General features: G+C 33.5%; 1 protein-coding gene across 3 annotated transcripts; it reads left to right on the top strand.

Moving 5' to 3' along the window:
- The first annotated feature begins 1,243 nt into the window (after positions 1–1,243).
- Positions 1,244–5,996, top strand: LOC104217356 (protein TWIN LOV 1). 3 transcript variants are annotated; one of them, XM_009767581.2, is made up of 8 exons: positions 1,244–1,479; positions 1,633–2,335; positions 2,931–3,138; positions 3,250–3,314; positions 3,490–3,569; positions 3,732–3,787; positions 3,880–3,943; positions 5,701–5,996. In XM_009767581.2, the coding sequence occupies exons 2-8, from the start codon at positions 1,756–1,758 to the stop codon at positions 5,845–5,847; spliced, it is 1,200 nt and encodes a 399-aa protein (XP_009765883.1). In that variant the 5' UTR covers positions 1,244–1,479; positions 1,633–1,755; the 3' UTR covers positions 5,848–5,996. The 3 variants fall into 3 exon arrangements, with proteins under 3 accessions (XP_009765883.1, XP_070016256.1, XP_070016255.1); XM_070160155.1 differs by lacking the exon at positions 3,732–3,787 and having other exon boundaries at positions 1,355–1,479; positions 3,843–3,943; XM_070160154.1 differs by lacking the exon at positions 1,244–1,479 and having other exon boundaries at positions 1,630–2,335.
- The last annotated feature ends 4,631 nt before the right edge of the window (positions 5,997–10,627 follow it).

Below are 10,627 nucleotides of genomic sequence, written 5' to 3'. Positions count from 1 at the left end.
AAAAATAATAATATTATTTTCTAATTCAAACACAATTTAACCTTTTTTTCCCCAATAAAAGAGTGTCACAATTGGGGGGGGGGGGGGGGGTTGTTTGTTGATCACGTGGGTGGATAACTCCTACTCTATCACACCTAGACAAGTTTGGACTGTTGTATTGGCTCAGCCGAATACCACCTCTCTTCTTTTGTTGTTTTTTTAATTTGTTGCTTATTAAAGTTTGTGGACAATAATATATTTATTTATTTATTACTTGTGTTCATCACACTCCTACAGTCCTACTCTTCTTAAGTCTTATGACATCTGTCTTTAAATAATTCAGTATCAGTCTGCCAAAGAACAACACGAAATAGAGCAAAAAAAGTAGGGAGTTGTCACCTATATGTATTATTTCCATCTAGGTATTATTTCAAGAAAATTAAATTAAATTTTTCAAAAAAATATTTTAGAAAATAAAAACTATCAGAGCTCAAAAACAAAAACTAAAATGTTCTAAATGAAATTTTCTGGTAAACTAATTCAGAAACATGTTAAATTATTTCCAAAAGATTCTTTCGAAATTAACTGAATTACTGAAATTTGCCATAAATGATAGTTACATTGATACTATTGGTATTTTTTTTTTGTTGTTGCTTTGTTGCATTCTGTAATGATGTTGAGTGTACTTTTCTTTGCTAGTAAATGGTAATGAAGCCTTGTTTTGTAACTTTGTTTGGTGTTTCCTCATTCTTGTCGAAGATAAAAATTGAACAAGCACAACTCAATCAAATAGGGAAATTATTATTGAGAAAATTTGATACAGCATAGCAATAGCCAATAGTGTAGTTACTAAAATTGGTAAAAGTTAAAAGAAAGATAGTAGGCGTTCGGACATAAAAATTATTTTTAAAAAAAAAAAAATAATATTTGAAGTTAAGTTGAAAAATACTTTTTAAAATTAAAATTATGTTTGGACATGTATTTTACTTGAAAAATATTGTATTTTTATGAGTGGGGTTTAAAAATTTGATTTAAATTTATTTTTAAAAAATCTCTAAAAACTTGCAAAATTTTATGAATGTTTTAAAAAAAATCAAAAAAAAAAAATATGGACTAAGGGATCAATAGTCCTAAAAGGGCGCTATTTTTTTTTTTTTTTCATTTGGCATAAGGAAGAAAAAATAATTGGAATTGCCAAATACCAATAAAATAATTAGAGATAAGTCTTCACATTTCTAAACCACAATTGAAAATACAAAACAGTAACCATATACACTAAAAATCTGCAACATGAATGACTAGCGACTAGTTCAAGACTTGTTTGCTTCTCTCTTTCCAATCATATAGTAATATTCAATTTCTTCATGCTATGATAGTTTAGGCATCAAAAACGATTGATGGGCATATCTCAATTCTTCTTGTTCATTCAATACCTTGATATTTTTCTTCTCTGTTGATTTTGGCTCCATAATCTGCTTCTTAAATAGCCTTCACTCTAATGTAAGTTCTGTAATCTTGTGACACAAAATATTCTTTTGTTGTACTTTCTTAATACATATTTTTATTATATTATGTGTGGTTTATTGAATTCTATGTGCTTTTTCTATGGTATTCTTGTTTATTGATGACTTTTTTTTGTTCTTGTTGTTGAAGCTGAAGTTAACAAAATTGCAAGGGCATATTATTATAAGCTGAAAGTTGTTGCCACATGGGATTGGGGTTAATAATCTTAGGTGATAAAGTTACAGTCTTTGAGCCAAAACAAGTAGAATCAGTATGGAATCACAACTGGGTTTAATTGAACAATCCTTTAATGTTAGATATTCAGATGGGGTTAAAGAAGCACTTGATGAATTGCCTGATAGTTTTACCATTACTGATCCCTCTATTTGTGGTCACCCTATTGTTTATGCCTCAAGGGGTTTCTTGAAAATGTTTGGTTATAACAAGAATGAGGTGATTGGGAGGAATGGAAGGGTATTTCAGGGTCCTAAGACTAATCGAAGAGCGGTTATGGAGATTAGGGAGGCGATTCGAGAGGAGAGGGCTATAGAAATCAGTTTATTGAATTATAGGAAGGATGGGGCACCCTTTTGGATGTTGTTTCATATGTGTCCTGTTTATAGTGAAAAAGATGGGAGGGTGGTTCATTTCTTGGGAATTCAAGTGCCTATTTTGAGGAGGAGAAAGTCGTCGGGAGGTGGAATTGGGAAGAATGGAGTATGCAATGATGGAGGTGGTAATAATTGCAGGGAGTCTGCCTTTAGGTGTTGTAGGAGGGAAGTTTGCTCGAATTTGGTTATGGAAATGGATAGAGCATTATCGCTTGATTCGGTTTCAGGGTTGGATTGTACAGGTATGTGTATATTCATTATGCTTCAATTCTCAATTCTCCATTGACATTGTAGTGGATTTACTGTTTAATCTTCACAGTTGCTATACGATTGTGGAATTTGTTGCACTAATCTCCAATCATCTGAGTATTGTAGGCTTTATCTTATGGTCTTGGCTTTTTATTTTATTTTAAATGTTTTCCCTAATGCCCTTGCTCCCCTCAATATTCCAAATTGGAAAAAGCAAGCAAGAAGGGGGGGGGGGGGATAAAACCTAGAATTTACAACCTTATCTCTGCTTTGTTTTTCTGAAGCCTAAATTCATGATTTGCGTTAAATTTCTGAAGTTGCTTTCGTTAGATTGTAGGTTTCTATTATGCTTTGAGATGCAAACAGTTTTAGTGCAAATTAGCTGTCCTAGTCTGTCTATAGAAAACCTAATTTTTTCTCCAACTACTTTGTAGTGCACAAGGGCAATGCTTCACTTTGTTTCCAATTTTTGCACATTTGGATTATTTCCGTTTTATTTTCATTCTTAAATCCTAGTGTAGAGTTTCCTAGTCTTGTTGCTTGAGGTACAATCCATAGAATTCTTTTCACAAGGCTTATTTATCACAGAAGTAGATGTTGAAGGGCCCTGTGAAGCAAGTGATCACGAGAAGAGAAAAGCCAGTGTTGCGGTTAACAACATAATATCCGTGCTGGCAAACTACAGTGAGTTGACAGGCAGACTGGTTGGTGACAAGAGATGCTGTCAATCTGGAACGAGCCTGCTCAGTGCTTCCTTAAATATATCTTTTGGTAGAATAAAACAAAGCTTTGTATTGTGAGTTTTTTTGAAATTCCTAAATTTCCTGTTTTGTTGACCGTATGATCTGCTCCTGAGTAGAGTTAACACTTTCTTTCTCCATTTGGAATGTCTTTCTGAAATGTGCAGAACCGATGCGCACTTACCTGACATGCCAATTGTCTATGCAAGTGATGCCTTCCTAAGATTAACAGGTGCTGAAGCTGTAGCTAATTTACATTATTGTAATCTTTTTGTCATTTAACAGGGTTGTTCTCACTTTTGATGGATTGGGGAGGGAATAGAGAAATCTACTTGTGTTCATAAGAACGCGCATGAGGGCTCACTCTAACCAATGTTGCTAACAGGAACCATTCTTTTCTTCAATAGGCTTCTCGAGACATGAAGTATTGGGCCGTAATTGTAGGTTTTTAAGTGGGGAAGATACAGACAGAAGTACACAATTTCAGGTAATATTTTTTCTGCTGATCTGCTCTCAATTGCTTTGGGATTAAAGGCCTAGTGCCCTTCGTAAAATTAAGATTTTCTTAACTGGGGCCAGGGCTGAGGGAAGGTATGGGCTTGAGCAGACGATCTCAATCCTTTTTTGCCTTTTTTTCTTCTCTTTGCAGATAAGACATTGCATCCAAAATGAACAACCATGTACTGTACATATCTTAAATTACAGGTTGGTTCCGGTCTTTGCATGATATTCAGATAAGGATTGTTTCCTTGTTCTTTAGGCTCTCAATCTCTTGGTGGCTGCATATTTGCTTTCAGAAAAGACGGAACATCATTTTGGAATTTTCTTCACATTTCACCGGTCCGGAATGCTTCAGGCAAGGTAATATTTTTTAAACTAATAGGTACATATTTACCATCCCATAAAAAGCTTAGAAATGCCTGTTGAAAGAACGAAGCTATCTTTTAAAATATAACTTCTCTATTTTTTTGTTTAGTTTGCATGGTCATTGGACGGAGGAATAATATATTCCGTTTCTTTTGAATGAACTCTTTTATAAATTCACTTTAGTAGAGAACGTGGTTTAGATACAAGTATTCCTAATTAATTTCTTATTTTCCTTTTTTGTGTCGCGTTAAAACAAAAGAAAGTATACAGATTTTATAGTTTAAACTGGTTGAGTTGATTTATCCTTACTAAACAAGCTCACAACAAATTTTTATAGTCCACGAGTAAGTTGCCTGAAGGGCTGAGACAAGCTATTTTTGCATTAGCGGTAGTTGAGTTTATTCATATTCTCAATTCAATTGCAGGCTCACTGGTGTCATAAATTAATAACATCACCTCTCCCTTTGTCATGTTTATGATGCTCTTATGATTCCCTCAGCCTATCAAGGTGTTATATAGTCTATTAACGTAACATATCGTCATATATTCCCCAATGTAGACAACTTCTCCACAGGTTCTTTTAGGTGAATGTCATGTCCAAATGGAATGAATACATCTCCTGAGACATGTTTGTTAGTCCTTTCAGTTTAACCAATTACAGAGTTATCATTTAGGAATTTGTTAGTTACCTTTTCATACATTATGTTTGTATTGAGATATCCATTTGAAGGTTTCATGTTGCAAGAGATGCTTTATTTTAGATTCGAGATTTGAATTAGTTCTCAGGGATCAAGAGTAGCAGATGGTCTAAAATTCGTCTTTACTTTATGTTGGAGAAATAGATCCAAGAATAATTCAATGTCTCAGGGATTTGAATTAGTTCTCAGGGATCAAGAGTAGCAGATGGTCTAAAATTCGTCTTTACTTTATGTTGGAGAAATAGATCCAAGAATAATTCAATGTCTTCCTGAATAATCAGTGATTGAAAAGATTGAATTTTTGTTCCACGGATTTAACTAATAGTGATGCTCACAGTAAAAAATGAACTATCTGTAATATTCTAAAGAAGATAACCAAAAAGCTGGTATGGTTCTCATTATGTGCTCTTTATCTAGTTTGCGATGATTAGTACTAGCGTCAAAGAGATCAGAAAAAAAGAAGAAAGGATTTTATGATGTCTATCAAGTTTCTTGTACACAGTAAAGGTGGAGATAATGCTATTGTGAGTTATGTAATTTGGTGCAAGAGGCTGCGCCAAGAGACAGAGAAATTAGAAGAGACTAGCAGGATAAAATTGGAAGTAAAAAGCGAAATAAGTTTTTTGCTCTGTTTGGCTTGAAACCAAGCTGTTAGGTATGTTGGACAAAGTCAATTAATATAACTTAACCTAATGAATATCAGTCTCAATCCATTTCTAAGTATTGGATTGAGACGGGTCTAGATGGAGTGACATGGATAATAAAGATTCACATACCCGACCCTTGCTTGCGATTGAGGTTGTTGGTGCTCGGTGAACAAGTTACATTAGACATTTAAAGATTGATCTTTTCTGCATTGTTTGTCATTCTCTGTTAAAACTTAAGCTTGGAGTAGAATTCTTGATTCCAAAGGCGATCCATTTGCTGCACATATAATCAGAATAAATGCAGCCTAAATCACAAAAATATGCGCATAGCTTAGGCCGCGTTCACCTACTTGCTGCTGCTTGTTGAAAACTAAGCATTTGTTATTCTGTCCATTTGGCTGCATAGGTTGCATACTTTGTTGGCATTCAGATAGAAGATACAAGCGAGGCTGGGGGGAAACAAGGGCTAAATCCGGAGATGAGGCAGCGCAGTGTTGTAGCTGCTGTAAAGGTTGCTGTAAGAGGCTTGTCAATGGGTGCAAGCACCTCCTAGTTCTTGAACAAATTTGTTTTTCCTTTTTGTGCTAATAAACACTGAATTCTGCTAAAAAATGTATTGTTTCATAGCACATTAGCATCAGTTAAAAAAAAAAAAAACACATAAATAGTATGTTATGAAAATTTGATCTTTTCTTTGTCATATATTCAGATGCCTGAATGTTGATTGAAGTTTATACATTGCAATTCACACACCATACATCTACAACAATTAGATGCAATCACTACAATATTTAAGTCTTGTAGTTGAACTACTCATTTTATTTTTAATTTTTTATGCAGGAAGTGAGTGTCATCTAAATCTCTATTTCTTAGGGCAAGTTGCGACAAAAAATAACTACATTCGCTAGCTAAATATACAAAAATATGTATATTATTAATATATAGAAATTATATATTTTGTCGGCTATTATTTCTTGGAGCGGCTGTAGTTTAGTTTTTCCTATTTCTTACACGTAATAGTTGCTTTATTTGTCAAAACTAACTATACTCAATTGTTTTCGAGGTCAACAATATGAAAATTGATTTTAATTTTCTGAAAGGTTATTTGGTTTAAAAGAAAGATAACCTTGGTATAAAATTATGCATAAATGATGGTATAATCTTGGGTTTGAAGGGGAGCCATGACGTGATTGGTAAAGTTGTTGCCATGTGACCAGGAGGTCACGGGTTCAAGCCGTAGAAACAGCCTATTGCAGAAATGCATGGTAAGGCTGCGTACAATAGACCCTTGTAGTCCGGTCCTTTCCTGAACCCCGTACATAGCGGAAGCTTAGTGCACCGGTTGCCTTTTTCATTAGCTAATGATGCGTTTGATCTTTTGGTATAAAACTCTGTAACTAATGCAATGTTTGGTTTCCGGTATTAAATTTTTGCATTACTAATATTGGTAAATATAATGTAGAATAAGAAGACAAGTCTAAACAATATCTATTCTCAAGATAAGAGTAGCTAAAGATAAAAAAATGCTCTCCAAATATAACAATTACTGTATAATAGTATTTTCCGACCGCTGAAACAGTCGGAATGTGGTCAGAAAATGCTGATTTCCGACTACATTCAGACTGAAATAATGCGGTCGCAAAATAGCTGGTATGAAATATTTGCGACTACCGCAGTCGGAAAGTCAAAATAAAAAAAAGACTAATAAATGTAGTCAACCGTTCGACTGACGCGATCACAAACATTTACATTAAATTTCAATTATATATATATATATTCCCCACTACTTCGGTCGCAAATGTTATAAATAATTATAATTTTATTTAAACTTTCTCACTAAAGTAGTCGTAAATATTACAAAGTATTTTAATTTTATCTAAGTTTCCCACAATTGTAGTCGCAAATTTAATTTAGTATTATTATTTATTTATATATGTTTTCCACTATTGCGGTCGCAAAACTAATTTAATATTATTTATTTATTTTCCACTATAGCGGTCACTATTCCTAGATCTGGTAAATATTGAAGTAATTTGCGACTATTGTGGTCGGAAAATTGGAAATATTTTAAAGCTACATCACCTACCACTTCAAAAATACAACAACTAAACAATTAATCCACCATTCCGAACAATCAATCCACTATTCCAACCAATTAATCCACCATTTCAACTAATCAAAACCTATACAAAGCAAACTATTAAAGAAAACCCCTATTGATCAAACCCTATTTATTGTTCATCAACAATTACTATAATTTCATGTATATAACTAATCTGTGAACCAAATGACCACTTAGAGTATTTAATTTAATGGGTTGTTACAAAAATTAATCGGTTAATCCGCCATATACTACTCTGATCCCAGTTTAATAGCTGTTTACTATTTTCTTCAACATTTCGAAAGAAAAACAACAATCAATCCTCTAAAAAATTGTGGAATTTTCACCAAATTTAAATTAGGTCACTTAAAACAGAAACAAGCAGTAGCAGTAATATTTTCTGAAGATAGATATGAAGTATATTTTCTCAAACTCTTTTTCTCAGTGCCCATGAATAATTGTCTGTAATGGTCCATTGTTATTAAAAAGTAAAAATGCATTAAAATATTAACATTTTTTTCAACTCATCTTTTTTAATAAATAAATAATACAACAAACTTTAATTTGTATCTCAATAAATAATCGTGCAAGATCACAATAATTGTTGGACAGTTTTCATCTAAAATTTTGTATACGGTCAAAACCGGGCTCGCCCCTTATGTGATTAATCGAGATTGGAATATGATAGGTTAAGGTTCGACCTCGAATTATACTGAACCAAGGTGCGAGGTTATATCGTTAAGTTCGACCTCGGAAAGACGAGATCGAGGGAAATTTGCCATGCCGAATAACAGTAGGATGAAATATCGGCGATCGAGTGCAGATCACAGCGGGACTCTCGACACATATCAAGGATGGGCCGGTTAATTAGCTCGTGGGATTTTTTTACCTCATAGAGAGCTGTATCAAGAGTAGGAATCCTCTGTAAGTTATTTTTCCTATGTATATGTGGCCCAATAGGTTAAGACCCATAATTAATATTTAATTAATTATCAAATCTCATCCGTCCGATTGGTTACTTGATGGACGTACCAGATTAAGTGAGAACCTCTATAAATTGGCCCTCTCCCCACCCATTAGGGTTACCGTATTCTATTTTCTCTCTTCCATCACTAAAGTCGGCGATAACGTAAAGCTAGGACAAGGGGCGAGAAACCAATTTCAATTAATGCTTCCGCTTCACGATAATGGATTCCGCTTCAGGTATGTTTTCTATGACGATTATATGTAAGATAATCATGTTCAAGATCCTGGTATGAATTAAAGTTTATGCTTACAGAGAATGGATATTTGAACTGGTAATCTTCGTTTACTAGTACAACTGAAATCACCGTGGCTTTAGTTAAGAATAGTTTTCAGCGAAACTGTAAGAACATATTTATTTTCTCATGGTGTTTAAATCAGTACAATTGAGAATTCAATCTCTAAGCCAACGAGATTAGAAAATCTTTGACCAATGGTTTGCATTCGTTCAACACCCGTTAGCCCATCATGAAGTTAAAATCAGAGTTCTTTGAATACTGAGATATATTAATCTACTTGATTCTTAGTTCATCAATTTCAAAGAAAATATGAGTACTGGAATTTAAGTTTTGTGTGGTGGTGACTTATTTTTTGTTTACATGATGGTCGTATTACCCCTTAGTTATTAGCCATATCAGTTTCGGCCTAGATTGTTTGTAATACATTACTATTTATATTTTGTTAAGATTTTGACTACAAAAATTATTGTTACTTTCTAGATTATAAAAGTAAAGTTACTGGTATCTTAGGGACATTAAGGAAATAAAGTTTTACTCCTAAAAGATTTTCTTGAATGCTAAGCTTCACGGAGATCTCACATGATGCATTAACTATTATTTGATTCTTATACTGTGTAATGACTAATGTATGTTTTTTTAAAGTTATATAGAATGTTTAAAATATATACATACATAATATTTAATTTTTATGCATGTACCAATGTTTATATAGTTTGTTAGTCACCAAAGTGATCAAACTAGATTGTTTAAAATATTCACATGCATAAAATATTCTGATATTTATTTTATGTGTGCATTTATGTTTATATAGTTGTTAGTCGCCAAAGTGACCAAACTAGTATGTTTAAGAAATATGCATACATAAAATTATAGTTTATCCATAAAATTAATGAAACGCCTATAATTTAAAATTAGTGGATAAATTATTTTTAACTATTGCTAGAACTTAAGGATTTACCCAAAGGTGAATCAATTATTCTATGAATAGTGAATATGATGAGGTAAATTAATATTCGTAGTTAAATATATATTGTCTGTCCAAAGATGGCATATATATTTGGTTAAAAATATATAATTACCTATTAAAGACGAAGTGGCATTTAAATTATGATAGTGCATCGTAGTATTTACCCAAAGGAGAATTACGATATGCTTTAACTGTTTCAAATCCATATTGATTTGTGAGCATGTATTATCTATTTTGCAGTTATTCCTTTTCATTCGCTTGCTTCGTCTATTACTGTGTTCAACGGATTGAACTTCTCTGAATGGCGTGAACAAGTCCAGTTCCACTTAGGTGTGATAGATCTTGACTTGGCTCTGCTGAATGATAAGCCCGTTGCCATTACTGATTCGAGCAGTGCGGATGAGAAGTCTTTCCATAAAGCATGAGAACGCTCTAATAGGCTAAGCCTTATGTTTATGCGAATGAATATTGCCAACAACATTAAAAGTACTATTCCACAAACAGAAAGTGCCAGGGAATACCTGAAGTTTGTGGAAGAACATTTTTGTTCTGCAGATAAGTCTCTCGCTGGTACACTAATGGCTAAACTCACGACCATGAAGTTTGATGGGTCGCGTAGTATGCAAAACCATATCATCGAGATGACTAACATTGCAACAAGACTTCAGACCTTGGGGATGAAAGTGGATGACTCCTTCTTGGTTTAGTTTATTTTGAACTTGTTACCTCCTGAGTATGGACCTTTTAAAATTAACTATAACACTATTAAGGATAAGTAAAATGTTAGTGAATTGTCCAGTATGCTTACTTAGGAGGAGTCAAGACTTAAGAAATAAGCGAGTCATTCAATTAACCTCATGGGTCAAAGAGCTGGTAAAGGACTTAAAATGAAGGCCAACAAGTTCAAGAAGAAGAAAGCACTTGCTAAAGCTCAACAGGATGCTAACAAGGAACATAAGGCAGATACGTGTCATTTCTGTAACAAGGAAGGACACTATCAGAA

Source organism: Nicotiana sylvestris, chromosome 10 (assembly GCF_000393655.2).
Source record: "Nicotiana sylvestris chromosome 10, ASM39365v2, whole genome shotgun sequence".
Classification (NCBI taxonomy): domain Eukaryota; kingdom Viridiplantae; phylum Streptophyta; class Magnoliopsida; order Solanales; family Solanaceae; genus Nicotiana; species Nicotiana sylvestris.
This window is presented reverse-complemented; position numbering and strand designations above follow the sequence as displayed.

Coding starts and splice junctions, on each gene's coding strand:
- LOC104217356 (XM_009767581.2), top strand. CDS start 1,756: ATGGAATCACAACTGGGTTTAATTGAACAATCCTTTAATGTTAGATAT. Junction 2,336..2,930: donor TTCAGGGTTGGATTGTACAG/GTATGTGTATAT, acceptor TATTTATCACAG/AAGTAGATGTTGAAGGGCCC. Junction 3,139..3,249: donor ATAAAACAAAGCTTTGTATT/GTGAGTTTTTTT, acceptor TGAAATGTGCAG/AACCGATGCGCACTTACCTG.